At 36.0% G+C, this 15,536-nt stretch overlaps 3 protein-coding genes and 1 long non-coding RNA gene across 4 annotated transcripts; 2 read left to right on the top strand and 2 right to left on the bottom strand.

Moving 5' to 3' along the window:
- Positions 1-3,410: 3,410 nt before the first annotated feature.
- On the top strand, positions 3,411-4,341 carry LOC136822716 (uncharacterized). The gene is made up of 3 exons (XR_010848937.1): positions 3,411-3,696; positions 3,999-4,116; positions 4,230-4,341. It is a non-coding gene; the product is annotated as an uncharacterized lncRNA (long non-coding RNA).
- A 493-nt stretch (positions 4,342-4,834) lies between these two features.
- Positions 4,835-6,125, top strand: LOC136822808 (uncharacterized). Its single transcript, XM_067079118.1, has 4 exons — positions 4,835-4,994; positions 5,179-5,380; positions 5,591-5,681; positions 5,848-6,125. The coding sequence occupies exons 1-4, from the start codon at positions 4,983-4,985 to the stop codon at positions 6,083-6,085; spliced, it is 543 nt and encodes a 180-aa protein (XP_066935219.1). The 5' UTR covers positions 4,835-4,982; the 3' UTR covers positions 6,086-6,125.
- A 1,674-nt stretch (positions 6,126-7,799) lies between these two features.
- On the bottom strand, positions 7,800-9,534 carry LOC136822769 (ATP-dependent helicase wrn-1-like). Its single transcript, XM_067079051.1, has 2 exons — positions 8,941-9,534; positions 7,800-8,663 (listed from the first exon to the last, which is right to left on the bottom strand). The coding sequence occupies exons 1-2, from the start codon at positions 9,532-9,534 to the stop codon at positions 7,800-7,802; spliced, it is 1,458 nt and encodes a 485-aa protein (XP_066935152.1).
- Positions 9,535-10,458: 924 nt separating this feature from the next.
- LOC136822768 (uncharacterized) lies at positions 10,459-13,052 on the bottom strand. Its single transcript, XM_067079050.1, has 3 exons — positions 13,035-13,052; positions 11,462-12,768; positions 10,459-10,630 (listed from the first exon to the last, which is right to left on the bottom strand). The coding sequence occupies exons 1-3, from the start codon at positions 13,050-13,052 to the stop codon at positions 10,459-10,461; spliced, it is 1,497 nt and encodes a 498-aa protein (XP_066935151.1).
- Between the last annotated feature and the right edge of the window lie 2,484 nt (positions 13,053-15,536).

Genomic DNA, 15,536 nt, shown 5'->3' with positions numbered 1-15,536 from the left:
CGTCCAAAAAAGGGCCAATTTCGCTCCTCCACCCACCATGAAACCCCCCCTTTCTATTCTCTCCAGGCAGTCCAGGGATCACTTTTTCTAAGAATTCCTCGAATTTTCTAAGCCCCTTTTTTAGTAATTTTCCACCCGGTACATTGTTATTCAAACCCTCCCCTGGCAATTAGCCCAGGGGGCGGGGAGGTACTAGGGTTGGCGGATGAGGGGTACGGACGGGACCTCCGAAAACCGACCCTTAGAGAGATCAAATTTTAGTGAAAAAGTGACCCTTAGAGAGACTTTTTTGAAATTTTTTCTCTCAAAATCAAAACATTTTCCCAAAAATCGTGAATTTTCCAACCCTTAGAGAGACTACTTTGAAATTTTCTGATTTTGGTAACCCTTAGAGAGACTCTGGAAGGTGAAAAAACCGACCCTTACTGTCCGCACATACCCAGCATCCATTTTTGCTTAAGTACCCCCCCCCACCCCCCCCCCCCCCCCCCCCGGTGGCAATTAGTTTTGAAAAATTTCCAGACCCCCCCCCCGCTTATTCCAGACCTGGGGGAGTCCTGGGACTAGGGAGTAGAGGGTTTGATAGAAATTAAGAAAAATCAATACCTCTTCATCCATTTGCGCAACTTCGTCACTTTTAACACTCCATCCCTCTAAAGCAATCTTCCCTTTTTCAACCCAGGGGATTCTGGTATTACATTCTCCACATATTGTATTAGCTTTATCAGGGGCAGGATCAAGTGAAACCCCAGTTGCATTGAAAATTCTATCCTTTAAATTTGGTTCATCAGTTTTCTTTCTCTTATATATATTATACCTCGAAGCTCTACTGGTGGCACTATCTTTGAAAGGCTTTTTACATAATCTGCAAAACTGGGTTGATGGTGGGGAGGCATCTTTTTCCCCTTCTTTATTTCTTCCCATTTTCATTTGCTTCCCATTTTCAAGGAGAAAAGTACTTTCGATTTCGGTGATGAATTTTTTTTTTTTCGCGCCAGATGCATATTAGACATTAAAGGTTTGGTAATGCGATGTTTAACGACTAATTATAGATTTTTTCATATTATTTTATAAATTTTTAAATGTTGCATGTTTAATCTACTTAAGACTTTTTAATTTTTAAGTTTATATTAATTTAAATGTGAAAATATCTTTTAAAGGTTCAAAATAACTACTTTGCATTTTGGCATTTGGCATAAAAACTTGCTTCTCTCAGCTTCGAATTTAGTATCTAGCCCCCCAACTAGATACTAAATTCGAAGCTGAGAGAAGCAAGTTTTTATGCCAAATCTACCCCCTGAGACCGTGGTTTCACTAAACTTTTGTAAACAAATCTACATTTTGTTCTAAGGATACAATCGTTTTGAGATGGGATGAAAGGCCTAGTCTGGAGAGCCATACTCTCTATTTAAACTTACACCACCCAGTAGCAAAATTTAACCTAACAACTTCTCCTTGAGAGTATGGTATTTTTGACCCAGTTTGAATTTGGTGGCAAATGACAGTTGACAAAATTGGCCAATCAAATTCAAGGAGAGAAAAATAAATATGCACATATTTATATCAATTTTTTTAATTTATGCAGAGTTCAGACATGATTATGTTATAAATTACGAAAATATGTCCCATGAATATGTTGGTTTGCAGGTTTTGGGTCCCTTTTAAACCAAAAAGAGCCTTTATTAAGAGATTGAACCAAACATTTCCCCGAAATGAAAGCAAAATAACCTCTTACCATGTAAATTACTTTACTCTGAACATAAAAACAGCTACAATTCTACGATAAAATCCATATAAACAATCTGTAACATGTAAGTCAAGCAGCCATTAATTTCCTTCCTCTCACTTTCACTTTGTAATCAACATTGGCTTTGTTTTTAAATGCATGGTTTGTTATTCAACCACTAAACAATTCAATATCGACTTATATATACAAGAGTACGTGCAACCAATGATACTACTTCTAGTTTAGGAGGTTGATAACTACAGAAAAATCACTGCGTGTGTGTAAAAAATGTTTATATTTAACCCCCTGAACAGCCAATCCACTGGATGAAAGATCAAAGGAGGTCTTTGAAGCACTATTTTATTGCTCTTTTGAGCTAATCACCCAATGTTTGGATAAGAATATATTAAAATAACAAAAAATAAAGAATTGTTGACCAAAAAAGAAATCAAAACACGGATAAGTATGACAAACTTTAGAGAAAGATCTAATTCATCAAATGTTTCAATAGCCTTTGCTTCACCGCGGGAAAATACCGCGGGGAAAAAAAATTTTATGCGAAAGTGAAAGTGAAGTAAATTTTTTGAAAATAAGAAGATGGAAGAAACTCAAACTAAGTATCATAATGTCATTTTGTAGATTATGTAAAGAGCCATATAAAGATACCGAAAAGAGCAGAGCTTCTAGATTCAACCTCTACAAACGCAAGTCCGTAAACGATGAAAATTTGAAAGAAAAGATTGAAAAGCTTACTAAGATAGAACTTGAGGAAGGTCCTGATAAGGCAAAGACTATATGTCGAGAGTGTTATAGAAAAATTCCATGCTTGGAAAAAGCCAAAGCTATTTTACGTGAGTGGGATGCTGAACCAAATAACGACGTGCATACTGTTGATGACCAGGTAAAATATATTTTTATACGGGTAAAAGATATCCCTTCAGATCCCTTGAAATTTGAGTTCAAAATCATTATTATATCCGAGATATCATGAATTAAAACACCCTTACTATAAGTAAGTGAATCGAACTTTTCACCACGAACTTCACATCACAAATTAAGAGGTTCAGAGGATATCTATTCGTTAATCTTTTGCAAGCCGGCACAAGGACTGAAATGTTCATTATTTGTGTTGGGATAATCCTGGTAAACATGTTCTCGTCTATTTGGCAATCGAGAAATCGGCAAAAAAATTCAGATAGAAATTGTAAATCACTTTAAAAAATATTTTGCTATCAAATTCAGGTCAATTTACGATCCTTGACATTATCATGTTTTGAAGAGATTCGCAACCTAGAAAACGACCCCCTTTTAACTGACACAAGCAAGGAGAGTATTCTATGTTTCGATGATAAAGGCTTCTGTGATAAAATCGAAGAAAAATGCCCCACGTTATCGGCATGTCTTAAAGGAAGCTTGGGAATTTTGGGTGATGACAAGGAACACACAAAACCGTGTCGTGCGTCTGTTTATGGCTCAATTTTCAAAACCAGGTAAAAGATCGTAACAGTAGTTTTTTGTTCTTAATAAGCTTGAAAATTTAATGACCCTCAAAGTTGATTTTTTGAAAGATGGTCTGAAAGAAAACAGAGAGTTTAGTTTCTCAGGTCTCTGTAAATTATGGCTTACATTACAAAATTGAAGAATCTTTAAAAAACAGAACTTAATTTCAATATTTCAGATATTCAAAACGAGGTTGTATAGTTGCCTCGCGTAATGACCAACTCTTAGTTGCTGGAGGTTTGAAAAAACGGGGTTTTGGATGGTTCAACAAGTTTGGGATGAACAACACCTATAGTACAGCCTTGAAAAGAAATCGAGAAATGGGGGAGGATTACGATAGGGACGCCAAACGCTGGAAATCATCATGGGAACACGAGTACCAATAAATGCAAGCTGCGGGACTAGATCCATCAAATCTAGATGATTTAAAAACGTACAGAGCTGTGCATGGACGCCCTGACGATTTTACGGTACTTAATATTCAAAAAATTCATACTTTAATCAAAAGGAGAACGCAAAAAAATTTGAAAGACTTTTTGATTGTTTGTTGCTCAAAATGGCTTACACTGGGGTTAACTTAATAGTAAAAAAGAGTATAACAAATCAAGGCATTTGATAAAAGAATATAAGATGATTTGTGATTGTGTAGTATGTCTTTAATATCAATTTCACAAGTTCTAGGTATTAATTATATTGAACATTTTATTTTCTGAAAAACGTACATTAAAATAGATATAATATAGTTAGTAACTTTAAAGTACCTTGTCTTCAGATCATCAGTGACAACCTAGATTTTGAACAACAAGCGAGACATCAGGACATCAAAAACCGCAACAAATCCAGTCACCGGTTACATTCAATGGCAGTAAAAAACAGAACAATTCCCAAAGGTAATTTTGTTGATTCTATTAAACTTATGTCCTTAGTGATTGGATTTTTGAGTGAAGACACTTTTTTTAAAAGAAAATTCCTGTCAAAAGTTCTGACTGTTTTCATTATTCAGAGGATGTCCTCCGAGAAGCTAACTTTGAAGATCGTGATTTACTTCCCGACTCTCGTACATTTGAAACCATTTACGAATCAAACAAAATATTGATCGCAAGAATTTTGGTGACACACCTTCCTGCATTTAAAATGTTCAAAAAAAATGTCTGTGGTCACATAAAACATCCTTATTCAGAAGAAATGGCTAAACAATCAGAGATCATAAGTTAAATTGTTTTAATGAAAATCACTTATTATTAACTTATTAGCTTAATATCGAAAACAAAAATCTATTCTCTATCTCCTTCGCCAAAAGAGCCTACAAATAAAGGTTCTGCTATTTAACTATTTAGATTATTCAAACTAATTATTTATTTATTTTCAAAGGTACCACTTGGTCTTTTGTTCAAGGCAGAGAACATCACTGGGGAAATGGTTGAAATCCTAAAGGAGCTCACAAATGAATATGTACCAAAGACAAAGCTTGAGAATGACACTTTAGAGGTAAAATTAAAAAAAATGCAAAACAAAAAACAACTGTGCTATAACTATAACCATACTATAAAAACAATGCCTATTCCATATTATATTCTATAAAATATAAAAAATAACTACTTTTCCTTTCTAGGTGATCCGATCTATTGTATTTGGAGGAGACCAATTGACCGAGGAAAGGGCATCAAATGCACAAAAAGGTTTTCTGGACGGTTCTACCAAATACGAAAGACTCCAAGGACTCTTACCGACTTTTGAAGGGTGGCATACGAAAAGAATGCTTTATATAGTAAGCAATGTCAGAACTTCTTTTGATTGATTCAGACATATAGCAATATACTTCTTTTTGAATGGCTACAGTATATCTAAATGGCAAAACAAAAAATTAAATAATAAATCCTCCCTTTTAGGAGACAGACAATAGAAATATCTAGGGTAAATAATGAAACAAACCACATTATTTATAATTTCAGCTTAAATTCAAACAATTTGGCAAGGAATCCTCACCAAAGGAGACCATGACACCTGCCTGGTCAATGAACGTTGCACATACATCAAATGCAAAAAAAGGGCCTGCAAAAGAGTATAACGCATACAAAGATTACAGCGATATGGAATTAGATTCCCAAGTCATAGCCTCAACTATGGTACATTTCTCAATGACTGAATCCGAAGGTATACATTTCAAATTTTCCTAATAACCTTAAAACAGCATGTTTTTACCTTTAAAAAAGGAGGATTTTTTGGATACTCGATTTTGTATAGTAACAACGACAGTTTATGTCTGTCAAACAAAAATGATTTTGTGTTGTGAAAGTTCAAAATAATCAAAAAATACATTAAATGACACTATTAATATAACTAAGATATAATATATTATTTTAGATGATCCTGTCCCAGAGAACATTCGAAACACAGAAAATGCCAAAGTAAAATTTGATTGGTTATATGGTCATATTGAGAAGATTCTTGACAAGTAAGGATAATTTTCAATCTAGTAAAAGTAAGATTTCAAAACACATTATATGTATACGTGAAATACTTTATCTATATGCATGGTGTCATGGTATATACATTTAATACATATTTGATCTTGATACCTAATTAACTGGTAGCTTAATTTGTTAATTATTTTTCTCCAGATTTACAACGCAGTATCCTGAAAGACTACAAACACCAATTGGGAAATACAAGAAATCGGAACAAAAAGCTCAAAAAGTCCTCTTTTATCTTTGCAAAAAATGCTCAAATGTGTATACTACCATGAAAGAACGACACAAACACGAGATGAAAGATCATTCATACAATAGGTATATATTAGATTATCATGGGACATTTAAATGTTTGGACAAAAGGACCAATGATCAGCCAAGCTCTTAGTTGCTAGACTTTATATTTAAAAATAAAATAGATTTTAGCGAATTAAGAAGAGACAATTGTAATCTCCAATGATAATTCCTTTCTTCATCTTAATAATATTTAGACTGTTTGCAGACAAATAAACATTTTTGATTATCTGATAATTTGTAGCTTTTAGATTGTTTCTTGTTATTCTAGATAAATTGACAATTTAATATTTCAAATTACAGATATGAGGGATGCAATTTTCGGTTAACATACCACAAAGCCCTGCTCACTCTAAATCTACTATTGCGTAACATCAATGATGCACACAAAGAAGGTGATGGCTTGAGGACTATTGAGTGTTACCGCATGGCCCTTCTTTACTTTAAAACGTTCGGTCATCACAAGTACTCCTTCTCAATCATGAAATTACTGTGTAACCTAAAATTCAACACACAAGAATCCCACGAGCTGATTTTTGACAGGTTCATCAACATACATGGTGTCCCAGGTAAAAATATCCCTATGGACCTTCACCTTGAACATTTAAATAACTTCCTAAAGGAACAACTGAAGACCTTAAGAAGCAATTTAAATGAGAAAAATGCTAAAAGAATTTCTGAGGCAATGAACAACATTCGTACCCTGGTACTTACAACAGAAAACAATTTGAGCATCAAAAAACCATCTTCGGGATCACAAAAGAGGGACTATAGAGACACTGTCAAAAAGATTACAAAGGAGATGAAAAACCAAAACCCTTTTGTTGACGATAATACGTATAAGTCGTACGAAAACTTTGAATATTTCAGTGACACGCTTTTAACAAAGAAAGACACAACCAAACTTTTGACCTGGACAAAAGAAAAAAGTTCTGAATTCAAGAAAAGAATTGAAATCAACAGAGAAAAGAACACCAGTAGCATCATTGACTTCGCAGTGGATACTTGAATGATTTTATATTGAGACATTTACTTTTGTTTGTGTATATACATTCAGTTATATGGAATCTTGTTGCATTTTTTGTTAGTTGATATTTAATTTTTGATAATTTTTTAGTCTTATTTATAACAATACATAAATTTTTATGTTTTTATGTGTTTTTATAATTTTTGTAGAAAGTGTTTGTATTTCAATAGCCTGAGTACTGTAAATATTTTCTGTAATATATCGTTAGGCTATAATTATTTCAGCCTTAGGCGGATTTACACTTTTATTTCTTACACACTGAAATTGTTGGGACTAATTTTTTTATAAGAAGTATGTTTCAAGATGGTTGTTACTGTATATTATGAAAAGCTACCTTAATTTTATAACTTTCAAAAACTGTCATTAGAAACAAAGACCTAGATTCAAAATAACATACAATATGATGAATTTTTGTAGAAAAAGTTTTTATTTTGTTTAAATTATACTGTAGCCCATGCACACTGTAATCATTTTCTGAAAGTTGACATGAAAGAATAAAAGGAGCTACCTGGTGGTTTAAATTTTTAGAATTGTTACAAATAGCTTTCTTGGCCTAAACTCATTAAATTCAACAACATGTATAAGTTGTCATTCATAACATTTTTCACACACCTATTCGATCTGGTAATGACTTCAAAAATTCTATTTAGTTCAGATTTTGTTCTCTGCTAAACTTCAATGGGTACAGGATCATCTTAAAAAATAATAAAAGAAAATTGAGCACTAAAAGCAAAATACTTCTAAAGAACATTAAAAAATATTTGAAGACTAATAGTCATCATTAATCTTCAAGTACCCCATAATCTTCTTCAAGAGAAAAATCACTATCAAATTCAAAATCCCCAAATTCAAATTGTTTTTCCACATTTTTCACAATTGGTTTAGATTTTGGTTCACAAGGAAGCGCTGTATTGCTAAAGTGGCTAGCAATAATGTCAAATATATCCTTTGCCAGAGATTCAGAAACGATTGATAGGTTTGTGGTGATATACTCAGCTGAATTGATAAATTTCAGGTGACGAACAACTTGAAAAATGATTTCATTTGTTAATCCAGATATGATACCTGAGGGAACAAACATTGCATTTGAAGATTTAGTTATTTTCTCATGAAGGTTGAATAATCTTGATTGGATTGTTTCACAGTCCTTGTCAGTTACATTTCTTACTTTGACAGGTTTATCTTCATCTGATAAGGTAACTTCAAAGTACGATTGTTTACATGTTTTAGATTCACAATGACAATCTTGTGCACAAATATTGCAGCAGTCATGCCCAGGCTGAACAGGTGAGATCTCAGTATCTGACTCACTGAAAGGAGAAAACAGTTTTTTCCTTAGACATCCTGTATGGTCAATGTAACTTTTAACATCATTAGCAATTTTGGCAGCTTGAGGGAAGCTGTATAAGACTGCATGACAATCTGGAGCATTTGAGCGACCTGCGCGACCAATTTGTTGGGCATAATCAACAAGGTTATGTGGTGGACCAAAATGCAAAACAAACTTTACATCTTGGCAATCAACACCACAGCCAAGAGCACTGCTGCAAATGATGACTCGTTTTTCTCCGTCGTTTGAGGTTAAAGATTTTAAATACTCATTCTTTTTGTGTGGCCAGGAACTTGCATGGTATATGCCAATAAACTTTTCGGTAATGTCAAACGAGCTAAATTGAAACTGTTCGTATAACCAACCATCCACATAAAATTTGCGTACGACAAAAAATCAAAATTTTTGGGCAGTCAACTCCTTCATTTTTGAGTAATTTGATGACCCAATCAAAACAACTTATGGACTTTTCTTCACAATGATATAAAGATAATTTTATGTTTGGACGATCGCTACAGGAAAACACAGTAGAAAATCCGTTTTTAGAAACACCACATGAAACGCTTATTAAATCAAAGTTATTTTCACCAACAGTAGCACTTAAACAAAGGATAGGAACACTTTCACAAGCAAAACTACGAAGTTCATTGATTTTTCCAAAGGTTTCTCGAAAAGGCTCTTCATCTGAGGCATCACCATGGCCCCAGGAAACAAGGTGTGCTTCATCAATTACAATGCATTTCAAGTGTTTTTGAAAATGGGTCGATGATAGAAGGTCTTTCGCATCAGACTCTAACCAAGACTCAGGTGTACCAATGAGAATATTATAGCCCTCCTCTTGGATTGATTTTACATTGGCAGATGAACTATCAACTCTGCATGCTCTGGTGCCAAGTGAGGAGAAAAGTTTATTTGCAGCGTCAATCTGGTCTTTAATGATTGACTCTAAAGGAGCGATAACAGCCACAATTGCATTGTTTGTGTGTCCTCTCAATTGCTTGCAGACTGATGGAATGAGTCGAAAAATTAAACTTTTACCATATGAGGTAGGTAAAATAGCTAATGTATCTTTGCCTTTCAAAATGTTAATGATAGCTTCCAGCTGTTTTGGCCTGACGATGTAATTTTTATCGATTTGTGATAGTGAATCTTCGACAGCATTTGCAATGAAGTTTGCATTTGCCATTCTGATTGATTGATCAATTGATTAGATTGATTGTTTATGGTTTGATTGATTGGGTCGATTGATTAATTGATTTTATTTGATGACCAACATGCAACAATATAGCTAACATAGAAAAAACATGAACTATGAGCTCCACAAATCCAAACCACAGCGCCAGTCCACAATGAAACGAAAAATTAGTACAATACAGTGTCCTTTTGATAGATATTAAGTTCCTGGCTACAGATATTAAGCCTTCATTTGTTGAAAATAATCAAGAAATACAGACAATTCATTCGAAATCCACTATGAAGTTGTATCCTCATTGCTTCTCTGCCATTTCTGCTAAAACCAAAACAAAGCACAGCGAGCGCGAGTCTGTAACATAATTATTTCAAAAATACCACGTGATTCAACTAGCCAATAGAAATCTGCGACCAGATTTGGCATATACAATAATACCCGGCTACTCTGTTATTTCTATATTATTTTTCGTTTTAACTAAATGCTATACTTCGAAACCACACGAACAGAGTAGACGGGTCTCCCAGCTATGAAAGGCCATGGATGTATACCAAATCAAAACATTGAAAAAAACATTGAAAATGAAAGTGATAGAGAAAGATTATCATGGCGGATCTGTAATCTTAGACACTGAACGTGTGATTGAATCTTTTTATGTTAAAAATGTTTCTCATTTGATGGTTTTGATTAGTTTTTTGTTTAAAGAGCTATTCTATTGTTTAAACTCAAGACTTCTGAGGTAAGCACCTGTATTTTTAGCTTTTTTCCTCGTCCAAAATGTCCTAAAACTTGCTGAGAAACTACTTTTTTTCAACTTTTCATGCCTTCTTCTTAGATTTTTGTGTTTTTATTTCTGCCATTTTTAAAGGGACACATTTCCGTAATTTATGACATAATTCAATATTTTTTCGCATAAATTAATTAAGTATGTGCATATTTATATTTTTCCGTGAAAGTTTTTCCGAACAAATCGTCAAAGCCTTTGGAGAAAGATTTATTGTTGAGTGGGCTTGCTGTATCGAGGATCATCCCACAACAGGTGGTAAGCACTTCCACATGGCCATCAGCTTCAACAGGTCTCTTCAATTTGCGCCTGTAAAGAAATATTTTTTTAAACTTTCAAAGTTTCGATTCATTTCAAGATCAAAAGCTTAGGCTATGTCGCGGCCTACAAGTACATTTCTAAAAACAAGCATAGTAACGAGGTACTTCATAGTGAAGGTCACTCACCTATGACACGGATTAGAACCCGGAAAACCTCAATGGCTATGCACAAGTTCAGTCAGAGCTCGGCCAGCAAGAAAGGAGTAGTTAAAAGAAGCCAAAGGCATTGAAACGACTTAAGTTTATTGATGATTCTACTAGTGAAATTGAAAAAGAACAGGGGGAAAGTTCAGACTTGTAGAGAATGAGTGTTGTGAGGTTGTTCAATGATTTGATATAAGTTTCTTCTGTTAAAAAACCATTTCAAAATGTGGCGTGAGCTACCCTCACAACCTTCTCTGATTAAATGAAAATTTCCACTGCTTTTATAGCATATCAACATGTTAAAATATCTAACAATGTCATTAGGGAATACAATCATACAAAAGAAATAGGAGGGATTTCTAGATAAGCTAGAAATCCCTAATGACTAGATGAATTACAAACAAATTCTTGTAAGTCATTTGGGAATTAATACGTGTATCAAATAAACTATTCATTTTAAATGTAAACAAAATTCCGCATGTCATTTGGGAAAATGACGTCAGTTCAGCAGCAATTAAACACAAAGAAAAGCTCCTTTGGTGGAGCGTGTGTCGAAGTCAGTAATAACACAAGATGTTTTACAATATACCCCTCCCCTTAACGAACGTTGGGAAGTTCAAGTCTGTAAATTTTCGAAGCGGGTCGGAGGTATGTACCAGCATTCGTCTTTACATACGCCATTCGAATTCGATTGTCTCGTCCGGGTATTGTTTCCACAATAATACCAAGTGGCCATTGTCCTCGTGGTGCATCCGTGTGCAGGAGGACCATATCATCAACTTGCAGGTTTCTCTTTTCTTCTACCCATTTGCCTCTTGTTGTCAGTGTTGGGAGATATTCAGATCTCCATCTACTCCAGAAGTGTTCTAGGCACATCTGAATGTGCTTCCATCGTTTGCGATAGCATTTTGTGATGTCCAAATCTTTGTCTGTATTGAGTAGGACTTCTGCGTTGTTGAATCCTTTTAGCAGGTGGTTCGGTGTTAGTGCCTCTAAGTCACTGATTGGAGTTAGTGGACGACTGTTCACGATATTTTCCTCTTCAGTTATGAATGTCATAAGTTGAAATTCTGTTAATATTAGATTCTTCAAGGTGAATTTCATGCTTGTTTTGACAGTGCGAACTAGTCGTTCCCAGGCTCCACCCATGTGTGGCGCCGATGGAGGGTTGAATTGCCATTCAATCTCCCTGAGTGAACAAAATTCCCCAATCTTGTGCTGGTTCAATTTTCTTAGTTCTTCTTTGAGCTCGTTTACCGCACCTTTAAAGTTTGAGCCACAATCCGAGAGCAGCTTCCTTGGTTTCTGTCTGCGACTGATGAAGCGTTGGAGTGCGTTTAAAAAATCGTCAGTTTCCATACTTTCTACAACTTCAAGATGGACGCATCGGACCGTCATGCATGTAAATAGTGAAACCCAGCGCTTCAGACGTTTGCGACCTTGTTTAACGAGGATTGGTCCAAAGAAATCCACACCAGTGTTGGTGAATGGTGGTTGGTTGAGTTGCATTCTACTGTCAGGTAAGTCAGCCATCATTGGAATCTCAGGTTTGTTTTTAAATCTTTGACATTCCACGCACGCTTTGATGACTGTTTTGATTACTTGCCTTCCACATAATATCCAATATTTCTGTCTAACTTCGGATAAGGTTTGATTTACACCACTGTGACCATTCTCTTTGTGATATTTCTCAGCAATAAGTGATGCAACATGTCCTTTGGGGGTAACAATTTGATGTTTTGCTTCAAATGAGACAGGGGCATTCTTAAGTCTACCGCCGATTCTCAAGATGCCATTTTTGTCCAGGAATGGTTTGAATTGATAGAGTTTGCTCTCCTTTTCAACTTCCTGTTTCTTTGTAAGGTCATCGATTTCTTCATCGAATTCTGATAGCTGAACATCCTTGATGACGATAATTGTTGCAGCTTTGATTTCTTCTGGTGTTAGGTAAGGTTTTCCTTTGTCACGTTTCTTCTTGGAATTCTAACGAAGAACCCAAGCCATGTAACGTACAATCTTGTTAAAGTTTGAGTAATCTGTGTAAGGTAACCAGGTTGAATTGTCCTGTCTAATCATTGAAATGAAGGTTTTTCTGATTTCGGTATCACCAGGGTCGATTTCTTCAATTTTCTTGTCCTTCCAAGTTGATTCGTCTGCCATTAAGAATGATGGTCCTTTGAGCCAACTTCGTTTTTTGTTTCCATGAAGTAGTTCTTCTACGCTGAAGACTCCTCTTGTGGTAATGTCACCAGGATTTTCTTCACCATTAACGTGATGCCATTGTGTAGGTTGTGTCACTTCTCGAATTTCTGAGACTCTGTTTGCTACGAAGGTCTTGAAACGATTCCTTTCATTTGTTATGTATTGGAGGGTCAGTGTCGAGTCACTCCAAAAATGACTGTCCTCGATTGGCAAGTCAATTTCTTTGATGATTAATCTCTATAATCGTACTGCAATTGTTGCTGCACTTAATTCCAATCTTGGTAGAGGGACTTGTTTTGTTGGTGCAACTCTTCCTTTGGCTGACACAAAGCTAACGTTGATCGGTTCTGTGGTTGTTCTGAGATAAGCAACTGCACCATAGGCGTTTTCTGATGCATCGCCAAAGATGTGTAGACTTTCACTTGATTGAACATTCCTTCAATGTCTGCGGAAAACGCAAAGTGGTGTGTTCTGAATCTCATCAGTACTCCAAGCATATTGTTAAGCAGGTCTGGTCCAGTGTATAGAGCATCGTTTAAGCTTGTTCCTTGAAACTTTGCAGCTGCATCAAACACAAGACGAATTTTGCCTGGTTTGTTTGGGTTGAAGACGCCATAATGCGGCAGATACCATGTTCTTGGGTGTGCGGTAGCTGCCTCTTCTGACGTCATCTTTCTTGCATAACCAATCTCAAGATATTTGGTCATACTTTGGTCGTAAAGCTTTCGAAGGTTTGGTTCTCTTCTCAGCTTGTTTTGAAGTTGGTGGTATCTTTTCTCGGCCACAGTACGGTTGTTTGAAAGTGTTACATCTTTCTTCCAAAGCATTGGTACTTGATACTTTCCATCAGCGAGAACAGTTTCCGATTCCAGCTTTTCGTGACACCGTTTATCCTCTATCGATAGGGCTTCGTCACGGTCTGATGGGTTTGTAATGAAGTCTTGATCCCATATTCTTTGTACACAGTGATGGAGATCAGCTTCTGGTTCGATAACAATTCTGTTCATTGATACCGTCTCTGGTTGTCCACTGGCACCGAAGAGGGTCCATCCAAAGATTGTTTTGATAGCCAGTGGTTCGGAATTTTCTCCTTCCTTGACTTCCAAGGGTATGTGGACGGATGGAACGTTTGCTCCTATGAGAATTCCAATTTCTTCATAAAGAGCATTGTGTAGTTTTATGCCTTTCTCCTCCTTTATCTTTTTCATCATTGTTGAAGGATATTGCTGCTTTGGCATGTGGAAGCTTGATTTTGGCACAATATAGCAGTGGTCAATGTTGACGCCAATTCTATCATCTCTGTTTTCGACACGCATTGACGTTTCTTTGACTTTAGTTTTTGTCCCAATGTCATTGATGGTTGTTATGGTGATCTTCTTGTCTTTTCTCTTCAGTTTGAGTTTCTTGGCAACGTCATCTCTGACCAAAGTGCTTTGACTACCTGTGTCCAAAAGTGCGTAGGTAGTGATAGATGAAGAATCCAGTCCTTGAAGCTTTACTGGAACGACAGATAGATACACTGTACCAGATGGTTCAACAACTTGAGTGTTTCCTAAGAACGATTCTTTTACATGTTCAGTGAAGTATTCATGTAGCGTGGTATGATGACGTTCATCGCAGCCAGCATTGAAACAATTGTTCTTTGATTTGCATTTTGAAGTAAAGTGATCCTTCTTCAAGCAGTTGTAGCAAAGATTCAACTTCTTTGCCATTTCAAAGCGTTCTGGTTGATCCAGTGATACGTATTTTGGACATTTGTGAATTTGATGCTCATCCTTGCATATGTAGCATTTGTTGCTTGACTTGTTGTCTTTGGATTTTGTTTTTGTTCCTTGTTGTCCTGTTCCTTTTCCATCTCCAATTTTGCCAGACCAATTTGATCGATGGCCATTGTCATGTGATTGATTTTGCTTCCCTTGTCCTTGTCCATTTCTTGAATCTCTATGATCTTTGTGGTCCTTGTGATCCTTTCTATCGTCATTCTTTCTTGGTGGATAAGAGTCTTTGGATGCAAGAATCCTTTCTTGAAGCCAGGCTTCCAAGTGGGTGAGATTTGGTTCACAGGATCTTCTCAGGGTAAGACAATAATCAGCCCATTTATGTAGCAGGTACTGCGGAAGTTTGGTGCAGGCTTGTCGGAGGATGTCTGTGCTGTATAGGTCGGAAACATAGTTTAGTTTTCGTAGCGTCACCAAGCAATCACTTAGTGTGTAGTAGAACTCGGTGAGCGAAGTTTGATCTCTGTTGCCAGTTGGTTTGTAGTCCACAATCTTTGTGATGACGGACTCTGCAATTCTTGATCGTTGACCGAACATGTACTTTATTCTTCTGAGTGCGAGGACGTAGCCTTCATGGTCATTTCTGAAGCCTTGGATCGACCTCTTGACTTCCCCTCGTACAGCTTGATGTAGATAGATGCATTTCTGAAGCGTGGTCAAATATCCTTGGTTGTGGACAAGATCTCTAAAACTGGTTATGAATTCTACGTAGCTTGATAGAGTGCCATCAAACCATGGTATTCTGATCCTTGGTAGACCTTGCTGTACAAA

The sequence above is a fragment of the Clytia hemisphaerica genome, unplaced genomic scaffold (genome assembly GCF_902728285.1).
Source record: "Clytia hemisphaerica strain Z4C2 unplaced genomic scaffold, Clytia hemisphaerica genome assembly, whole genome shotgun sequence".
Lineage (NCBI taxonomy): Eukaryota > Metazoa > Cnidaria > Hydrozoa > Leptothecata > Clytiidae > Clytia > Clytia hemisphaerica.
This window is presented reverse-complemented; position numbering and strand designations above follow the sequence as displayed.

Excerpts from the sequence above, each read along its gene's own strand:
- LOC136822808 (XM_067079118.1), top strand. Across the intron at positions 5,381-5,590 it reads CTCAATGACTGAATCCGAAG|ATGATCCTGTCCCAGAGAAC; the intron begins GTATACATTTCA and ends ATATTATTTTAG. Across the intron at positions 5,682-5,847 it reads ATTGAGAAGATTCTTGACAA|ATTTACAACGCAGTATCCTG; the intron begins GTAAGGATAATT and ends ATTTTTCTCCAG.
- LOC136822769 (XM_067079051.1), bottom strand. The coding sequence starts at position 9,534 with ATGGCAAATGCAAACTTCATTGCAAATGCTGTCGAAGATTCACTATCA. Across the intron at positions 8,664-8,940 it reads TCCTTTGTTTAAGTGCTACT|TTTATTGGCATATACCATGC; the intron begins GTTGGTGAAAAT and ends ATTACCGAAAAG.
- LOC136822768 (XM_067079050.1), bottom strand. Across the intron at positions 10,631-11,461 it reads GACAATCGAATTCGAATGGC|GCGCAAATTGAAGAGACCTG; the intron begins GTATGTAAAGAC and ends ATTTCTTTACAG.